This window comes from Lagenorhynchus albirostris, chromosome 2 (genome assembly GCF_949774975.1).
Source record: "Lagenorhynchus albirostris chromosome 2, mLagAlb1.1, whole genome shotgun sequence".
NCBI lineage: Eukaryota > Metazoa > Chordata > Mammalia > Artiodactyla > Delphinidae > Lagenorhynchus > Lagenorhynchus albirostris.
The window spans coordinates 165991649-166012342 of NC_083096.1; the positions used below are offsets into that span (position 1 = coordinate 165991649).

General features: G+C 49.4%; 1 protein-coding gene and 1 long non-coding RNA gene across 2 annotated transcripts; one reads left to right on the forward strand and one right to left on the reverse strand.

Moving 5' to 3' along the window:
- Positions 1-11: 11 nt before the first annotated feature.
- LOC132515086 (uncharacterized) lies at positions 12-9136 on the reverse strand. Its single transcript, XR_009539034.1, has 3 exons — positions 9024-9136; positions 8653-8799; positions 12-379 (listed from the first exon to the last, which is right to left on the reverse strand). It is a non-coding gene; the product is annotated as an uncharacterized LOC132515086 (long non-coding RNA).
- Positions 7465-19602, forward strand: TRIM63 (tripartite motif containing 63). The gene is made up of 9 exons (XM_060140990.1): positions 7465-7765; positions 8674-8846; positions 11659-11827; positions 12619-12714; positions 14129-14362; positions 15126-15148; positions 15489-15613; positions 17873-17944; positions 19011-19602. Exons 1-9 carry the CDS (start codon positions 7607-7609, stop codon positions 19019-19021), a joined length of 1062 nt encoding a protein of 353 aa, XP_059996973.1. The 5' UTR covers positions 7465-7606; the 3' UTR covers positions 19022-19602.
- The last annotated feature ends 1092 nt before the right edge of the window (positions 19603-20694 follow it).

Below are 20694 nucleotides of genomic sequence, written 5' to 3' on the forward strand. Positions count from 1 at the left end.
CTAAGACTGAGTTTGGTTCAGAAGCAAATGAAAGCTTTATTCTTTAATTGAGGAATAGAGAGATGTGAGCTCATGCTCTAGAGCACACGCTCTCCTCAAAAGGCCATTAGCAGGGCTGCTTTACAGGGTTCTTGTCCGCAGGGAGTAGGGGCAGAGCTCTTGTGGAAGAGGTGCAGCTGTGCTGCTCACAGGTCCAGATCACAGTGCTGGGCGCAGCACATGGCCCACCACTACCATCTTGAATTGCAGTGTCGTGTGCAGCGCTTCGAGCCCATCGAGCTGAAGTGTTGAGTGCAGCCATTTTGCACTAGGAGCTTTGGTCTGAAGTGCCAGGTGCAAGGCCTCTGCATGCGGTACCCTATGAGAAAGTGAAACTAGACTAAACACAAAGGGGGAAGAAAAAGGTCAGACGCTATTTTATTACCCAGATTCAATTTGTATTTCCTGGGAATTGTTAATGGGCTTTGCTGGGGACAACTTCTGTCTTGCTCTTTTAGGTCAATCTCTCTGCGGGGGAAGTCAGACACCATGCTACGAGGATGCTCAAGCAGCCCTGGGGAGAGATGCAATTGCTGGGGAACTGACACCTCCCACAAACTTGCCAACCGTGTGAATAAGCCATCTTGGAAGTGGATCCTCCAGCTCCAGTCAAGCCTTAAGATAAACTGAACTGTACCCCCAGCCAACATCTTCACTACAACCTCATTAGAGACAATGAGCTGGAACCTCATGACGATAGTACTGACCTCATAAGTTAATAAAGAGCTGCTCTGGAATTCCTGACCCACAGAAACTGTGTGAGATAATAAATGTTTATTATTGTTTTAAGTTGCTAAGTTTTGTGAAAATAAGTTGTGCAGCAACAGGTAACACACAGACCATGCATGGGGTCATCTGTAGTAACTGTTCAGTGAGTGCCAACCAGTATCAGTCTCCTGACAGAAAATATTGGCAACAACGTTTGCTGAGTGTCTGTCGCTTGCCAGATATGTGCCATGTGCCTGGGCAAATTGAGTCCCTCCTCTGCACCATGAATTTTCAGCAAGGGGTAGAGTGTTGGCAGCAGTCACCCAGAACCCTAGACTTTCCAGGCTGGAAAGACCCAGAGATATCTTTACTCTACCTAGCTCTCATTTTACAGATGAGAAAACTGAGGCACAGAGGTTAAATAATCCGCTCAAAGTAACAGAACTGAAACGTAGAGGAGCCTAAACTTGAACCCAGATCCATTAGTGCCTGGCAGCCTCTTCCTTGTTGCTCTGCACTCTCGGGGCCTTATAGTAAGGGTTTATTGCATCTCATTGTTTATAAAGCACTTTTGATACTTTAGTTCAGGATCATTTATGTAGAGCCCCCTCCAGACCTTATTCGCAACTCATGTTCCCTGTCGCCGGGGCAGTCCCTTTCTCTAAACGCCATCCACTCCCCAGAGCCCTTGTAGCTGCCCCCAGTGGTCATCTGGATCTGGGCATAGGGGGAAGAGGCCTATAGGGCTTCCAGCCCTGAGTGGTGAGATCCTGAGATGCTCTGCTGCCCTTCCAGGCCCAGTGGGCTTTGCCCTGGCACCCGGGGCACTGCATCATGAGCTAGACCCCATGGACCTGCCTCTGGCAACTGCTCTGGCTTTAGTCTTTGTATCCAGTGACCTATCTGTTTGATCCTGTGATTTGGGATGATTCTTCAGTGAGGATGACATCAAAGCATGTGACAGGGATCTCAAACCATAAGAAAAACAGTGCCCATCCCACACCCTTTCTGAGGGTACTCCAGGAACGAAGGAGGCTCAAGGGGAAATCCAGAAGAACAGGCGGGGCAGGCCCAGCCCTCCAGGGAAGGTCATGGGGGCTGCAGGGAGAACAGCACACACCACACCCGTGGAAAGGAGCTGCTCTATGACGCACCAAGAAAACATCTAAGCAAGCCGGAGCTATGTGGAAATGAAAGGGGAGTTGCAGGGTTGTTCCTTCCCAGCATCACTGCCCCCAGGCCTTCCATCCTGGGAAGAGTTCCTCTGAGAACCGTGCCACTGGGGAGGGGCAAAGACCTTCAGGGATCATCTCTTATGCTCGCTCCACTTGGCAGATGAAGACACTGGAGGTGGGTGTGGCTTACTGGGCATCACATTGCTTGTCTCTGACAAAGCTGGACATGGAGCCCAGGTGTCTGGGCCCCAGGCCAGGGTTCTCTGCCCCAACCAAGAGGCCTCAAAATCTCAGGTTTCTGAAAAGTCCCCTCTCTAGTGACAATCAAAGGAGCACAGACTTTGGGGTTAAATTGGCCTATTCCAGATCTGCCAACACTAGCTATGGGATTTGGGGCAACTCCATATGCCAAGCTGTGCCTCAGTTTCCTCATCTGTAAAATGGGGATAAGAATGACCTACTCATGGTTGTGACTAGGACTGAATGAAATAGTGTCGTGGAGCTCTGAGTAGATGCCCAGCCCCTTGGGAGAACTGAATCAGTCAAAAATAGTGTTAGTATTGCTATCACCTTCCATCTTTACCTTCTCCTTGTCAGGCCCAAACCATTCTCCCTGCTGCTTTGCCTGATGGCTACTCAGCTGGGACCCCCCTCTGGCGCTAAATCTCCTCCTACTAGTAACAGACTTTGGGGGCAGTCCCAAATGAGAAGTCTGTCTCTTAGCTGGGTGACTTTCCATAAATCACTTAACCTCTCTGAACTTCAGTTCCTGATATGTCAAAAAGAGAATCATAATAGCCATGATCATTCTCGGACAAATCAGTGGCATAAAGAATGGTAGGGAAGGGGATTGTTATAGATTAAAAGAGGTTAATGAGAAAAAAAACAACAAAATGCTACGTGTAAGACCTTATTTGGATCTGATTTGACAAATTAACTAAAAAGACACTTGAGGGCTTCCCTCGTGGCCCAGTGGTTAAGAATCTGCCGGCCAGTGCAGGGGACACAGGTTTGAGCCCTCGTCTGGGAAGATCCCAAATGCCGCGGAGCAACTAAGCCCGTGCGCCACAACTATTGAGCCTGCTCTCTAGAAACTGTGAGCCACAACTACTGAGCCCGCGTACTACAACTGCTGAAGCCTGTGAGCCTAGAGCCCGTGCTCCGCAACAAGACACCGCAATAAGAAGGCCACACACTGCAACGAAGAGTAGCCTCCGCTCGCTGCAACTAGAGAAAGCCCGCGTGTAGCAGCGAAGACCCAATGCAGCCAAAAATAAATAAAATTTATTTTAAAGAAAGACATTCGAGACAATCAGCAGCCTCTGAGAATGGTCTGGGATTTAGATAATATTAAGACGTTTTTGTTATTTTTGCTATGATAATGGCATGTGATTATGTAAAAAAAATCCTTATCAGTTAGAAATGCTTACCAAAGTACTTATGGATGAAATGACTCGATGACTAAGATTGGCTTTAAAATATTCTAGAAAATAGAAGTTTGTTGGGGTATAGATGAAGTAAGACTGGGGACATGTTGAAAAGAATTGAATCTGGGTTTGGTCCCATGAGTTCATTATAGCATTCTCTCTACTTTTCTGTGTTTGGGATTCTCATTAATAAACAGTAAAAATGAAGATGCGTGGAGACTGGCAAAGAGCGAAGCAGTAAAATGTGGTCGTTAAGCGCTCTGGGCTCAGATGCGCCACTGATAGTCCACGTTTGTCTTCGTCTGTCAGTCCATAGCTTCACAGCATGTTCTAAGAACTGGTAAGGATACCGTTTTATAACTTCCTGCTTCTGATGCTGGCTCTGCCACTCACTGGCTGGGGGACTTTGGCCAAGTGACTTAACTGCCCTGAGCCTCTATAACTCAGCTGCAAAACAGGGAAAATCATGATCCCTGCCTCACTGAGTTATTTTGAAGACTGAACAAGAGGGAAGGATGGAGGGACTTCCCAGGCAGTGCAGCGGTTAAGACTGGACACTTTCACTGCAGGGGGCATGGGTTCGATCCCTGGTCGGGGAACTAAGATCCCTGCATGCCGAACAGCCTGGCCAAAAAGTAAAAAAAAAAAAAAAAAAAGAGAGCGGGATGGATGGAAAGGGCTTAGCACAGTGCCTGGCGTGCAATAAGCACTAAATAAATGTTTCAGTGTGAGGAGCACAGGTTTAGGAGTCAGGCTACCTTGGATGTGAACCCCAGCTCAGCTCTCCTGCTTGCGGCTGTGTGACTCTGGCCAAGCCAATTAACTCTCTGAATCTCATTTCTTCCTGGGAAAAACAAAGATCAAAATATCTCTCTTGCAGGGCTGTTGTGAAGATTAAATGACAAGACATGTTTTGCTGCCCAGCATGGCCTATGTGAGAATTTCCTTTTCTCACCCCTTGACTTTCAACAGTGCTGGCCTTGCCAGCTCCCAGGCTGGAGTCAATCCCACTGTCTATTTGCGTGGCTTTTGCACCTGAACTGCCAAGTGTGGCTAGAGAAAGTCAACAGAGCCACGTGAATGGCTCCTCTGAAATGGCAAATCCGTGTTGACAGACATCAGTGAGGCTCTTCTGCCCACAGACAGTTCTTCCACCCCTCTCTAGGGCACTTCCTCCTATGCTTCACACACTCAGGCTCCTCTTCTCCCAGCCTCAGCCTCAGAAGGTGACCTCAACTCTCTCTTGACTGACGGAGGTTATCAACATGAGCACATTTCTCTCCATCTCCCAACACCGCTAATTCTAACCTCCATCCTTTCCTCTCTCTCATCCTCCCAACTCAAAGGTAGGAGTGTCCCTCTCCTTCCCAAGGCTTTAGGATTTATGCCATCAACCCCAACACCCAGCTGCACTGTCTGTACCATCTCAGCTAAGAAAAAAACTCGCTCAACTACCTCAATCTCCCCCAAGTCTGACAGTAACCCTGCTGCTTCTATGTTTAATTTGCTCATTCACTCATCCACCCATTTAAGAAACATTTCTTTGTGCCTACTACGTGCCAGGTGCTGGAGGTACAGAGACAAATAGAGACGGTCTTTGCCCTCAGTCTTATAAGCCCAGAGGGAGAGCCAGACTCACAGCTGGCAAGATGACAAGTGAGATGTAAAGGTGGACCCAAGTTTGATGCAGAGATTGACTGGATGTGCAGGAAGGAGGAAGGAGGAGCCCCAGGATGGCTCTCAGCTTTCTGGTCTGTGCAAATGGCTGGATGGGAGTGCTGTCCACCGAGACATGAGACAAGGAAAACGGAAGCAGGAGCTTGGTTGGGGGGGAGGCGGGGAGGAGATGGTGTGTTCTGTTTGGGGTATGATGAGTTTGAGGTGCTATGGGGACATCCCAGTGGAGATCTCCAACACGTCTTCAGCTTAAGGAAGAGAGGGGTCTGAACTGGAATTAGAGATTTGAGAATCATTGGCATAGAAGAGTTGAAATCATGAATGGATATAGAGTGCTCTCTGCTGCAAGTAACAGATTTAATTACACTGTCCTGACATTTGTTATCTCACATTTTAGAGGGCACTTCTGGGGGTGGGTAGACTGGCAGCACAATGATGGCATCAATGACCCCAGTGCTTTCTGTAGTTCGTCTTTGCCATTCTAGGGAGTTGATTTCCTTTTCAGACTTGCCCCTTCTTGATTGCAAGATCGCTGCCTCACCCTCTCATAACCTCATTCAAAGGCAAGAACGAAGCTTTCTTCTTGCACTTTACTTTTTATCAGGGAGGAAATCCTTTATCTTTAGCCCACCTACACTAGCCCTTGGATCTCCTTGACCATAACTATGCCACTTAGGCAAAAGAGAATGGGATTCCACGATAGGCTGAAGCCTTCGTCTCCTGTGGCAGTGAAAAGGCCCACCTTCCTGGAGAACGGTGCTACCTTACGCCTGAACAAAACTGAGCAAGGAGGAAAAAATGGCCTCTTTTCAACTCTCATCCTCCTCCAGCCCCTGGCTGGCCTGGCAGTGTTGACCTACAGTTCAGTAGAGACTTGAAGAGCTTGGACTCCTGAGTCAAGCATATCTGGGTTTTGTCCTAGGGCCCCTTCTTACAACCTGCGTGACTTCATACAAGTTATTTTACTTACGTTGCTGGCTATTGAGATGATGAAATGAAATAATGTGTATGAATTGCTTAGCCCAGTGCCCAGCATATAGTAGGTGCTCAGCTAAGACCAGCCATTGACATTTTGGGAGGACTACCCTCTCCTTGAAATTGCCCACTCCTTGTCCTCTAGGCCCCCTCCTCTTTCTGTGACTGATTGCCCTTCTTCTTCTCCTCCCCGTTCCCCTTCCTAAGTTTGGCTCTTACGCCTTCACTACTCACTAGCTCTCGTCTCAGGGCTCCAACAATCAACTCCTCTCCAGGCTGAGGCCATCAAACCCACTCTCCTGCTGCCCCTCTTTCGTGAGATCATGGACACTCCTCCTGTAGGTTCTACAGCCTGTTAGGCTCATCCTGAGGCCTGATGTTACTGCTCCCACTCTTGCCCCAGCACCTTATACCAATGTCCCTTTGCATGACATTCTACCTTAAAGACAGCCGTTGGAACTGCTCTAATGACTTCTACCTGCTGACAAGGACGACGGTCAAGAAGGACGTGGAGAAAAATTTAAATTTGTGCAGAGAGCAGACAGGAACATCTGGATAATGTCTAAGTGGTTAGGTAGGGCTTCGTGGCACTACGTGATATTTATTTCTGTCTGTCTCCCTCCCTAGGCTGTGAGTATCTCAGGGCAGGGAAAAGGATTACTCATTTATCTATCACCTTGGTACCTGATGTATAGTTAGTACTCAGAAAATGTCTGATGAATGAATAAGATTCCTGGCTTTGCCACTTACTTTCCAAATGACTTTGAATAAGGTCCTTTCTTTCTTAGACCTCAGTGTCAAAATCTATAAAATGAGGGAACTAGGCTCTGTCTCAAGGGAGCCCTTTCAGTATTAAAGTGGAATTAGGGACTTTCCTGGCTGTCCAGTGGTTAAGACTTCATGCTTCCACTGCAGGGGGTACGGGTTCAATCCCTGGTTTGGGAACTAAGATCTCGCATGCGGTATGGCCAAAAAGAAAAAAGTGGAATTAGTGGTGGAAGGATGGAGGGATGGGCTAGCCTGAGTGTGTGGGGTTGGGGGTGGGGGTGGGGGGCGGGGATGGGGCGGGACCAAGGTCTTTAGCAACATGCTGTGCTGGGGATGGGCCTCATCTGGGGACAGACCTGATTTAGGTCAGTGAGAGGGCACCGGCTATTAACCCCACAAATCCCAGTGGCCCACTCCCTCCTTACCAGCCTACCGTGGGAGGAGACTAATTTTTGGAGGAAACTCTGGGTACCCAGTCCTGCCCCAAGCCTGTCCACGAACAAGCTGTTCTTGTTTACGACCCCCGTCCCAAGGGAACAGCGATTGCTCATCCTTACATGTGATTTGAGAGGCTGGTCTTTCGGGCCTGGAGGAAACTCAAGCCTCGCCAGCCGCTTGGCGTTGGAATTCTCAGCTGGTCCCTTCCTGGGGCTCATGTGACCAGGGTCCAGCTATAAATATCAGAGGGGCCACAGACCAAGGCAGAATTTGGGCTCCAGGAGAAGAAGGCAAAGAGGCTCCAGGCGGGTATTCTGTGACAAAGGCAAGACCCCAGATCTGCTTAGAGCGAGGCAGGTGAAGGAGACAGCCAGGTGGGTCCCCACGTCTCCTGACAGTATGGATTATAAGTCAAGCCTGATCCAGGATGGGAACCCCATGGAGAACCTGGAGAAGCAGCTGATCTGCCCCATCTGCCTGGAGATGTTTACCAAGCCAGTGGTCATCTTGCCATGTCAACACAACCTCTGCCGGAAGTGTGCCTGTGACATCTTCCAGGTCAGTGCTGGGCATGGCCTAGAACTGGGGCCTCAGGCAGCTACTCAGTTTTCCTGCAGTGAAAACTAAAAGAAAACTTCTCTCTTAGCCCGGGACCCTTCCAAACTGGGGCTGTTTTACCCCCCTCTGAAGTGAACCCCTGCAGAGGCCTCTGGAAGGGGCCGAGGCGGGTAGGGAAGCAGCTCTGGCTGCCCCATTCCTTCTCCATGACGTACATTTCCCCTCCCCACCCTGCCTGTAGCTACTCCACCCCTGTCCTGAGCACCGCAGTTGACTCTCCAATCAGGATTCCAAAAGCCTCAAGTGATAAGTGGGAGAGACAGGCGGAGAGGGGAGAGAAACCAGACCCTGGGGGCTGGAGCCAGCTCCAAAGTGGCAGAGTGCCCAGAGTTTTAGGAGGAGGGTGGCCGAGAGGCACTGAGCCATAGAGGCATCTTCCCCTTTGACGCTGTTCCCTCTATAATGTGGTGCAGGAGGGACTTCATCTCTCTAAGAAAAGAATGGGAGCGATGTGCATCCTGGTTGGGAGGCAGGCCTCAAAGTTCCCCAGAAGCACTTTACAGAATGATCTCTCACTGTTTTTTCTTTAAAGTAGCAGCCCTAGGAGCTGGCTCTAATTATATGCCCATTTCATAAATAGGCAAACTGAGGCTTGGAGAGAAAATGTTGCTCGCCTGAAGTCATTCAGAGAATTACTGTGACTTGAGCCTAGGTCTGCTGACCTCCAAACCTGTTGATTGCTTGGTTACTTCTCAGGTGCTCCCTGTGTAAGGAGGCTGGTTCTCTCATTTCAGGATAGGGGGCTTTAAGTCATCTTGGGGTGAGCAGGGGGAAGGATAGTCGGAGGTCAGAAAGGGAAGGAGTTGAGGAGGGAGCCCAGGCCTCACCTCTGCCCTTGTCACCAGCAGGCTGCAAATCCCTACTGGGCCAACCGGGGTGGCTCAGTGTCCATGTCTGGAAGCCGTTTCCGATGCCCCTCCTGCCGCCATGAAGTGATCATGGACCGTCATGGAGTGTACGGCCTGCAGAGGAATCTGCTGGTGGAGAACATCATTGATATCTACAAACAGGAGTGCTGCAGGTCAGTTCACCCTGCAGCTGGGAGGCCATCCCCTCTCCCCAGCTCATCCTCTGAGCCCAGCTCTCCAAGGCCCCATCCTCCTTCATCTGCTCAGGATCCAGTCCCCTAGCTGGAAGAGCTATGCTAGCCAATCCAGAGAGCCATCTCCCTCTTCCCCAGGCAGGAACGGAGGCTCACCTTATCCCGCAGCCCTGGCTTTTAGTGTCACCCAGCCCTGGCTTTTAGTGTCACGTTAGGCTGTCCTCCTGGAAGATACTGAGACAGAAACCAGGGGAAAGATGAGATGTAAGAGGGAGAGAGAGGCACTGGAGCCAGCTAAGTGGCCCTGATAAGCAGAGAAGTCACCCAGTGAGAACATAGCCAGTTTCTCTATAGTGATAACACCAGCGCGAGACACTGGGAATTCTTCCTGCTGCTGCTTCATGACAATCCTGTGGATCAGCACGGCTTTCATCATCCCTGTTTCATGGATGAGGAAGCTGAGGCTCAAAGAGGTGAAGTCAATTACCCAAGGTTTCCCAGCTGACAAGTAGAATTGCTGGGACTGGGCCCAGTCCATCTAGCTCCAAGTCTCCCTATTTGTGAAATAGCCACTCATTCTCAGGCAGAATTTGTGCATGGTCGAAGTTGTACAGTGTTGGGCCTCAAACTGGGGAGAGACACAGCTACCAGGGAGATCTCTACAAATCAGGACATCCTGACAAGACTTCCAGGCTGCTGACCTCATGGCCCTTGTGGTCCCAAACCTTCACCAAGTGCCTGCCTACAGGCAGTGTCTGGCCCCCCAAAAAGGTGACAGACCAGTCCTCGCCTGAGAAAGCTCTGACCTGAGAACTGTGTTTGCTACTCTGACTCTGTTACTCATGCAGTGTAGAATACTGGGTAAGTCTTTGGGCCTCCTTTTCCCCTGTGTCCAGAAAGGGACAGTAAGATTTGTTATTGTGACTGTCATGTAGGATTTTGATGGGAAATGTTAAAGATATCAAATATTTATTGAGCAGCTACTGTGTGTAGGCACTGCACTAAGTATTTTCCGTGCATTATCCCTGTTTAATTCTCACAGTAATCCTGTAAACCATTCTTACCCTCATTTTCTGATGAGGAAATGGAGGCTCTGAAAGGTTTGTCCTAGGCCACTCAGCTAGCAAGTGGTGAAGCTGAGAGGGAGCCTGTCTGACTGACTGCCCAGCGAACATTCTTAACTGCTACTGCCTCTTATGTAGCTAGAGTTCAACACTACAAAAATGCAATGATATCGTTGATCATGATAATAATAATAATAAAATCAATATTGCACCAGAATAGTAGCCCACCCAGTGTCGACCTAGGAAGAGCATGTTGTCAAGGCCTTTCCACAGAGTTGAATGATGATGATAGTTATTGAGGGTCTGCTCTGTGCCAGGCACTGCACATTCAGTACAGACAATTCCTGCCATGATCCCAGTAGCTCTGGGATGAAACCAAGGCTCAGAGAGGTGAAATCATTTGTCCAAGGTCACAATGAGTAAGTGGCAGAACAATCTGGATTTGAACCCCGATTTTGGCGCCTGGGGCTGGGAGGATAGGCAACTGGGATGACAGAGGACACAAGTACCAGACCCTCAGGATCTTGCCTCACCTCTGCACCTACTGCCACCCCAGAGCTCCCTTCCCAGGGGATAGAGACAGGTGGCAAAGGGAGAGCCCTGCCAGCATGGGGGGACCCTGGGCTAAAAGATACAAAAAGGTAAGTCTGGAAAGGGGCCTATTTAAGACCCTGAGGGGACAAAAATGCCCAGGGTGTGACTGGCCATGCAAGGTTCTTTGGAGAGGAGGCACCGACATGATGGGGGACAGTCATTCTGAGCTGCCTGCTGTGTTAGGGGCTGGGAAAGCAGAGGTGTGTAGATGTGCTCTTGGCTCTAAATGAGTGTATAGTTAGCTGGGGCAGTAAGACCTAGACCCAAAAAATGGAATCTCGGGGAGGAAGTGACCCTGAGAGAAACACAGAAAACATGCCAGAGGCCCTAAAAGGAGAGAGAGAGACAAAGGGAGAAAGTCATCCTAAGAGTGTGTGTTTGGGAGGAAACAGAAAGAAGCGATTCTGGATCCTGGAAAGAATCTCGGACTGGAAATCAAGGCTTGTGCTGGGCCATTGGATGGCCCTGCGTTGCCCATGTTCTAGTTGTGTGACTTGGGGCACACATAGTGCCTCTGTCTCAGAGCCTCGGGGCGCCTTCCTGGCATGCTTAAGGATTTATTCTTTCTACCTGTATTTAATTACCACCTTCTCCATGCCAGGCACTGTACACTGCAGATTCAGGGGGTGAAGGGACTAGGCAAGTTTCCCGGCTTTGATGGAGACTACAGTCTGGTGGATTAAATATAGAATTCAATGAGGCCATGAATATAAATTGCTTTGCTCAGAGCCCAGCCTGCTGTACCCAAGAGCATGGGGACTATAATTAGAGCAAATGAACTCTAGCCTCCCATGCCCTGACTTGCTGGGTGACCTTGGGCAAGTCAATTCACCTTTCTGGGGCCCAGTTTCCTCTTCTTGAAAATGTCTCAAAATGACTCTGGGATTCTGCAATCCTTCCCATGTCCTGTACTGGCAAGGCCTAGGGCCAACTCCATCACTGGACTTTGAATCCTAGTCTTGGTGTCATTGGCTTCCCTGGTCCTGGGTCCTCAGAGGATGGAAAGAAAAGGGTTTGGGACAGCCCACCACTGAGAGCTTGGGTCATGGATCTGGGGTGGCCTCCTGGGGCTGGGGGAGGAGACAGGGACTCGAGACTCCCACCTCGTGACTTATGACTCTTCTCCACTTCAGTCGGCCCCTGCAGAAAGGCAACCACCCCATGTGCAAGGAGCACGAAGATGAGAAAATCAACATCTACTGCCTCACGTGTGAGGTGCCCACGTGCTCCATGTGTAAGGTGTTTGGGGTCCACAAGGCCTGCGAGGTGGCCCCACTGCAGAGTGTCTTCCAGGGACAAAAGGTGCTGACCTGAGCTACTTCCACCCCCAGCCCGAGCCTGCTGGACATATGATTCAGGATGTGGATTTGATCCCTATAGATCTGCTGAGCTGGCCTTGCGGGAATAGTCACCCTGGAGGGACTTCCTGCCCGCAGGGCCAGCAGCCCTTGCCTTCCCTGGGGAGGTGGCTGAACTCATGAGTTATACTTAGAGCCACTTGAGAGCATCTCGGTGTGGCCCCAAGAGAGAGGGCAGGTCCCAGGGCCAGGCCACCAGGGCCCTCTCTGGCCACGACTTCTACCACCCAGTGTGGTTTGGGTCCCAGATACCCCTTCCTGTGCTGGTCACCTCTCCCTGGATCCCTCTGCAGCAGGAGGCAGCTGAGAGTCCTCTCCCCGGGCCTCTGGGCCTGTGGGAGCCCCGCCATGCTGTACATGCAGTAAGCAATGGCTGCCCTTTCTATACTCTTTCCTCCCCCCCTCCTACTCTTCTCTTGATCTCTCTCTTCTAGAACTCTCCAACCTCTTTCTTTTATGGATCCCTCCATTCCTAGAAACAAGCCCCTCCTCTGCCAGCACGTTGCTGTGTATTTTGGGCAGCTCATTTCCCCTCTCTGGGCCTCATCTGTAAAATGAGGGATGCAGTATCTCTCTGATATTTTCTGCTCTGGAGCTGAGCTGTACCTCAGAAAGAGGCTCTTTCTAGCAGAGAGGGGAGTAAGGGTGCCGTTTTGCTGCCACGCTCCAGAGGGCAGGCCCTGAGACTATTTTTGTCTCTCTTCTCCTGATCCCCTACCCCTTCCTCCCGTCTAGACTGAGCTGAATAACTGTATCTCCATGCTGGTAGCAGGGAATGACCGTGTTCAGACCATCATCACTCAGCTGGAGGACTCCTGTCGAGTGACCAAGGTGAGGGGAAGACTAGCTCTGCCTGGGGGTTCGAAGCCTCCCAGTGCAGCTTGGTCTCTGGGGTGTTCAAGCAGGGATGGTGGGGGAGGGACTGACTAATCAATTCATCCACCCATTCAACAAACGCTTCCTGAGGACAGCTGTGTGTCAGGCTCAGCCAGAGGTGCTGAGGATGTGGTGGTGAGCAAGACAGACCAGGTCCCTGACTTCAGGCAGTGTCCCACCAATAATTCCCAGCATTTATTCAGCACTAGTAGCTTTTAGAACATTGTTCTCCAGTGTGCTGTAGACTAAAGCTTCTCAAACTTGAATGTGCATGCAAACCACCCTGGGATCTTGTTAAAATTCAAGTTCTGATTCAGTAGGTCTAGAATGAGGCATGAGATTCTGCTTTTCTAACAAGCTCCCAGGATTTGCCCAAGTTGCTAGTCCATGGACTACACTTTGAGTAGCAAGGCTGTAGAGGCAGAAGGCAACTTTTCTATCCCTGCAAAAGCACCCATGATTTTCCATCTCCCCTTGTGGGGACCTGGAAATGAGATGGGGGAAAGGGATCATTACATTTCTGGTGGACAAAAGAGTTGTGTGAAGGATAGGTTTAAAGGAAGGAAGAGGGATGTTGTTATTACCCATAACAACATAATAACATAACAACATAATAACTGGGAGGGGCTCCCAGTCTGACAGAGGATACTAGAGCCCCCAGTCTGATGAGATGCTATTATTATACCTACTTTATAGGTAAGGAAACGAAGATTAGCATCAGTGTTGGACAGAAGGAAGCCTCAATGTGGAGGCCACTAGGGGAGGAGCAGCTTCTCCACCTCTCAGATGACCAAATGATGCAGAGCTTCCCAAATCTGGTCTTGGTCCTAAAATGGGAGGAAGACTGTGACTTGGGGAGGCCCACATACATCATCCCATCTGACCTTAGAGTCTCTACTTTTTTTTTTTTTTTTTTTTTGCGGTACGCGGGCCTCTCACTGTTGTGGCCTCTCCCGTTGCGGAGCACAGGCTCCGGACGCGCAGGCTCAGCGGCCATGGCTCACGGGCCCAGCCGCTCCGCGGCATGTGGGATCTTCCCGGACCGGGGCACAAACTCGCGTCCCCTGTATCGGCAGGCGGACTCTCAACCACTGCGCCACCAGGGAAGCCCAGAGTCTCTACTTTTGACGAAAGGTGTAGCTTTCTCTATGACCCCAGCCTCCAAATGTTACTGGTGTGCTAAGTGGCTGGGGAACCTTAGCAAAAGCTGTCTTCTTGCTAAGGCTTCATTTCATGTTCTGTGAAATGGGGGTGCAGTCAATCTCCCCAGCTTCAGACTTTTTATTCCTAGCACACCCATCCCAAGAAAGAAGCATTGGGGATAGGATGGAGGGCCTGCAGGATGTGACTCCAAGATTTCTGTCCCCAGGAGAACAGTCACCAGGTGAAGGAAGAGCTGAGCCGGAAGTTCGATGTGCTGTACACCATCCTGGACGAGAAGAAGAGTGAGCTGCTGCAGCGGGTCACGCGAGAGCAGGAGGAGAAGCTCAGCTTCCACGAGGCCCTCATCCAGCAATACCGGCAGCAACTGGAGAAGTCCAGCAAGCTGGTGGAGACAGCCATCCAGTCCCTGGACGAGCCTGGCGGGGCCATCTTCCTCTCGGTGAGCAGGACCGGGAGGGTGTGGGCACTTCAGCTCCACAGCCCTGTCTGAGGGTCAAGTCGTGCTTCATCCCGGATCACCAAAGAATGTGCCCTTGGGCAAGTCATTTAATGCTCTCCAAGCCTCAGTCTCTCATCTGTAAATGAGCATGTAACAGTTCCTACCTTCTTTCCTCTTAACTGATTTTATGAGGATCATATAAAAGGATGTTTGTGAAATGGCTTTGCAAGCGGCAAAATACAGTGTCCACGTGGAGACGATTAATTGAGCACCTGCCAGAGGCCAGCCACTGAGGTGGAGACACAGATGAACGAGACACAGCCCTACCCTAGAAGAGCTTCTTGGGGGAGACATAAAAAGATCAGCAATAAGATTTTGTGAAGGAAGAGTAAAGTTCAATAAAAATTTCCTAAGCACGTACTGTGGGCCAGGCTTCGTGCTATCCATTGGGTATAAAAATGTGATTAGGTATCATTCTCATCTTGAAGATTTCAGAGTTTAAGAGGGTTTAGACTGATACTCCTAGAATCCAAGCTTCCTGCCAGGACAACGGGAGGGTCCTAGGATGATGAGCAAGATGTGTGCAGACGATGGACAGAGGGAAAATCCAAGTTGTGTTCTGCTGAAACTCAGGAGCGGGTCACAGCTGGGCTAGGGAACGGCACCAAGTGCCCATCTGCAGAGCCCAGTCACTGGTTTTGCTGATTTCCTGGGGCTACCCTTTCTGCAGTCCTAACCCTTTGCTCTTTTTTTTCCCCCACAGAGTGCCAAGCAACTCATCAGAAGGTCAGTGTCTCTCCGGGGCTATGATCCAAGGCCCCAGCTCCCTTCAGGGCCTCTGACTTCTGTCCAGAGGGCCTCCTCCTTTGCATTAGGTCTGCTGGGAGGGTCTCACCCCAGGATAGCTTTCCTGGCCTTTGCACCCCTGCTTTCTTGGACCATCCATTCTGCTTGTGACTGGAGAGGAAATACTCCATCCTCCAGGGGGAGTCACTGGGTGCAAGGCCTGGGTGTGGGCACAAGCAGGCACACTGGTATAAGTTAGGGCTAAAACAACTCCTTCCTTCTCTGAGGCCAGAGATCTCACTGTGCTCCCACCCCACCCCTTTTTCTCTCTCCCCTACAGCATTGTGGAAGCGTCCAAGGGTTGCCAACTGGGGAAGATAGAGCAGGGCTTTGAAAACATGGACTACTTTACTTTGGACTTAGAGCACATAGCAGACACCCTGAGGGCCATCGACTTTGAGACAGGTAAGGGACTATTTTCCCCCAAAATCAGCTTCCCTCCCACTGAGCCCCACATAGAGGCAGATACACTAGCAAAGACGCCCAGATATCAGTTAAATTCATACAGCCAACTTCTGGATGAGCCCAGAGCCCACCACAGTGCCTGGTACATAATAGTTGCTCAATTAATTATGTATGGCTCTGCGTTAGGGAGGAACCTGGGGCAATAGAAAGAGCTTGGCAACTGGAGTCGGGCAGACCTAAGGTCAAATCCGATTCTACCACTTCTTATCTGTGTGGCCTTTTGGAGGCTCCCTCCGCCTCTGAAGTTAGGAGCTTCATTTCCTAACTTTAAACTTAGGTAACAAATGGACCTCCTGACAATGACCACCGAATGGTGCTGTTACAACAAATAAGATATTGCTTCAGAAGCCTTTGTAAGATGCTGGACATATACTAGTTATTGCCTAAAGCTAGTCTTGGCTTCAGCTTCTTACTGCTGTAATCGCGGACGCTCAGGCACCTTAATTCATCTATATTCTGTCCTTGCTTCTGTTTGTGATTACTCTTCCATAACGTGCATATAATAATTGTAACAATATAACCATAACAATAATAAAGGAAAAATTATAAGAGAAAATGAGGCAACCAGATGGAGAACAAAGATTTTGATAGTTTGCTCAAGGTTACACAGTTGAAAGATAGCTAGTTAGCGATGAAGAAAGAGAGGGCGGATCCCATTCTGCTGAATGTTGCATTTGTCTGAGAGGTGATGCTCCAATGATCTGCCGAGAGAAAGAAAGAGGGGTAGAGGTTGTTCAGGAACAGGGAAGAACTGTGAGTGGGCTGGCAAGAGAAAGAGAAAAGCTTCTTGGCACCTCCTGCATCTGCTCTCCTGCAAGCTTTCAGACTCTGATGTGTTAAATCTGTTCCCAGAAGCCCAAATATACTCTATTCTTGGGTAAGGACAAAATGCATCCCAAAGCTGAGATGTCAACGGACTCGGGTGTATCCACTGCTGTAGAGCATCTGCTCCACTGTCACCCTCCCTAAGCTAAGATATTCAAGAGTCGATCATACTATGTGAACAGTCCGACATTGTGACTATCTGTACTGCCTTCAGTAATCTCCCTGAGCCTCCGTGCCCTCATGGATAAATGGGGAGAGTACCCACAGCTACCATTTATCGAGCACTTTCTATATCTGGGGCACTGAGCCCTGGACGTGAATTTTGTTGTTTAATACAACAACTTTAAGAGGTAGTTCTCTTGTCATCTCCATTTTGTAACTGAGGCAATAAAACCAAGGAAAGGTGAAAGACTTGCAAAGGCCACATACCAGTAAGTAACCCCGCGCAGATTCCACCGAGGGCCTTCTGGGGATTTTATGAGGCAGTGCGTGTACAGTCCTTAGCACAAGGAAGCACTTGGCACATAGTAAGTTCTCAGCAAATGCTGCTATGAGTAGTTAATTGTGATAATGGTTAAACCACCACAAAACCGTTCCCTGGGTTATGCACAGATCCCAATTGTCAGTTTGGAGGAATTAACTCTTTCAAGCCTCTCCCCAGATACTCTTGACAAATGCTCTGAGTCTGTAGTGACCCCTCAGGGCCCCCAAAGGCTTAAGGAAGTGGCTTGAGAGAGGGGGTGGGGAAGGGACACGTTCCCTGTGAGTAGAGCTTGAAGGCGATACCCCAGGATGGGAGAGTGAGCACAAAGCTTGCGGCACAGTCACTGTCTGAAGCTCAGTTTCAGACACCTAAGGAGCAGATGGCCCCAGAAGGGCTTCATGCCCCACTTCCACGCCTCTGTAGGCTAAGGAATGCGGAAGACTGAAGAAGGAGCGCTAGGCAAGCAGATTTCAAAGGCTGAGCAGATTCCTTCAGAATAAGGATTCTGCTCCCTGAGAATCAAGGCGTTTTTGTCCCATTTTCCCCAGGTAAAGTTGATCTGTCTGAGAAATGTGCAGCGGTACACAGTGTGCTTCCCCAAAGGTCCCTCCAGTCGCAGGCAGATCAAGTGACAGATGCTGCTGCTGCTGCTGCTGCGACTGGAAAAAGGAGGTCTTGAGCCTCCCTCGCTTGGAAGGGTGTGGGAAGAAAGGAGGAGGCTGGGGAAGGAGGACACAAGCCCATCACCTCCTCGGCCAGTGATGTCACCGCGTGGCCGCTGGACCCCGACTGGTTATGGAACGGGTGCGGTCTCCAGCCTGGATCTCCTTTGAGCCTCTCCTCTGAGACACCAGCCCCAACCTAATGCAATTGTTCTTTGTCACACACAGGTGAGGAAGAGGAGGAGTTTATTGAAGAAGAAAATCAGGAAGAGGAAGAGTCCACAGAGGGGAGGGAAGAAGGTGAGAAATCCGTCTCCCTCCTTTCATTCGTTCATTCATTCAGTGACAACATGAGATCCCTACTGAGTGCAAAGTGCTGTGCTTGACGGTGGGGTGATGTTTCTTGTTCCCTGTAGGGGTTTTAAACCTGTTAAGGTAAAGTCGTGTTCCCTTTACTCTTAGAGAACTCCCCCAAACTATTCATAATAAAAAGCTCCCATTTTACATCTAAATGACCTTCCTAAACAAAAAGTGACACAGCGTAACAGAGGCAAAAGAGAGCACCCACAAGGCAGGCTTGGCCCAATGTTCAAAATTTTAAAAATTAGTTGTCAACATTTTTTAAATTAGATTTTTTTAAAAGGATGTTTTGTTTTTGTTTTCTTTTAAAAGAAGAGTTCAACTAAGACTTTGGATTTTCACCCTGTCAAAATTTGGAAAGAGCTAACAACGCTGGGCTTGCCCTTCTCCCTAGTCTCAGAGAGCTGGCTCTGGGAAGCAGTTGCCTCCTTTGGATGGGACATCCATTTGCTAGTTTGCCCAGCCCCACCACTGTCAGCCTGCCTGCTTGACCCATTCATGTCACCTGGCCCCATAGGTATCTGAGTTTCCCAACCTGACAGAGTACAGTTAAGGGCCTGAGTTCTGAATCACAGCTTTACCACGGACTAGCGGTGTGTTCCTGGGCAGTTCACGACTTTTCTGAATCTTGACATACTCATCTATGCAAGGGGGCATACCAGTACTGACCTCAAAAGATTAGACTGTAATCAGGACTAAATTAGGTAATCATTTAACACAGTGTCTGGCACATAGAAACGTCATGTTTGCTAATGTTATTATTTTTCAATTCAAGTTATTATTGGAACTAAATTCCAATCCAGCTAAAAAACACAAAGTAGCCTTCTAGAGTCTTTTGCATTGGATCTGAAATCCATAGCATTTAGGCAGCTAAATTCTATTGCAATTTTAAACGGAAGAGGCCAGGCAGGAATTGGAGTCTGATAATTTTGTCACTGCATCCTGGTAAGCCCTGGATCCTCCTGAGGCCCTATCTCACCTTGTGTTTCTTCGTCTTTTTTTTCAGGACACCAGTAAGGAGATGGATGAGGGAGAGACCGTCTAGATGCAGAGAGACTGGGGAGGGTGGGGATGGGCCCAGCTACCTTGGTGACAGGCCCAGGGTGGGAGGGGTCAGGGCCCCCGGAGGGGCAATGGGGAGGTGTGTCTTCTCTCTGCTCAGAGAGCAGGAACCAGGAGCAGGACCTCACCGCTGTGTCCAGCGTCATGAACCAGAGTTGGAAACGTGCTTGAAACAACCACACTGGATACTCTTCTACGTTGGTGCAAAATGGAATATTTTGTACATTTTTAAAATGTGATTTTTGTATATACTTGTATACGTATGCCAATTTGGTGCTTTTTGTAAAGGAACTTTTGTATGATAATGCCTGGTCATCGTGTGATGGACGATTGTTGTAAAGAAGCGAAAGAAGCCAGGTTGATACAGCCACCCACTTCCTCTCCTTGGTGGGAGGGGCTCCGTAGCACTCACAGACCTAGGAAAGGATAAGGTACTGTATTTCAGTGTCTATTCCTTACATAAGGGACAGCGACTGAGTTCGTGTTACATGTTGTTTTAATAAATGCACAGAGCTTTCTTCCCTTTATTACCAAAAGAGCTGGGGTTTCATTCAGCCTTTTTTTCAGAGGACAGTTCAGGGTAGACGGACAGAAGGCCTGATAGGAAGAGTGCAGCAGGAAGTAGACAGTGATGGCAAGCCAAGGTTTCTATCCCACCGAAGAAGTTGTCCTTTAAACCCGCATTTTCCAATGAGAACTGTGTGGAAAACTGGCCCTGAGAGGACCCTCCAGAAAAGGGTTCAATGCCTTATTTTCTGGCTCTCCAGAAAACAGAGCCTGAGGCAAAGAGTAAACACTTGAGTTCAGCTACGTTCCTAGGGCAGCCAGAGTGAAGGGAAGTGGAAGCAAGTCAGGAAAGGAGGGAAGCAAATACAAAGTATCGCGTTACCCAGCTGGCCACAGCTCCACCAGGAAACCCCTGGCTGCTTGCTCAGCCAAGCGAGATGCTTCTAGCAGGTTACAAAGAACAACCCGCCTCAAACAGTTCATCAGAGGGAAGAAGGGAGAGACCTGTCTGCTGGCTTCTTCCACCTCCCATCTCCCAGGACTGGAGTTTGCCTCCCGGAGAGTTAATGCCCTTGCTCTTCCACTGCATCACTTGGCCCTTTGGGCAGCTGCCGGGGAAGCTAGAAGGCACCTGTCAGCTGACCCTGCAGGTGGTGGGTGGAGCAGAGCCTCGGGGGGCCAGTGGGGTTGGGTGTGTGTTTTGTGTCAGTCTCAGCCTATCAGCAACCAATGTTGTGGTTAGACTGGCCCTTGTAGTTCTTATTATGATTTCAAGATGCCCTTAAGTACTAACCATCAGGAAATTCTGAAAAAATAAAGGTTTATTACTTACAAGATCTGCAAATTACATAGCATCCCTGAGGCCACGCAGTGAGTTCACGGGTGGAGAGAGGGAGGGAGAAAGCAAGAGCCTGGGTTCCGCTTTTATTGGGGTCTAGGGTGGGGGCCTAGGGTTTCAAAAGCTCACTCTTTATTGGTGAATTTAGAACATAAGAGAGGGAATTTAAAGCGTGGGAAGTAGAAAAAAAGCGAATGGCTCAAATGGTCAGTTAGCAAAATCAACTAAGATCTCCAAAACAAAGGAGCCTCAGTGGGGAGATACGGCCTAGCTCTCTATCTAG

What these genes read in the sequence shown, in the direction of transcription:
- TRIM63 (XM_060140990.1), top strand. Translation starts at nt 7,607, where the DNA reads ATGGATTATAAGTCAAGCCTGATCCAGGATGGGAACCCCATGGAGAAC. An exon ending in GCCAAGCAACTCATCAGAAG is followed by an intron (nt 15,149 to 15,488) that starts GTCAGTGTCTCT and finishes TCTCCCCTACAG; the next exon opens with CATTGTGGAAGCGTCCAAGG. An exon ending in GGCCATCGACTTTGAGACAG is followed by an intron (nt 15,614 to 17,872) that starts GTAAGGGACTAT and finishes TGTCACACACAG; the next exon opens with GTGAGGAAGAGGAGGAGTTT.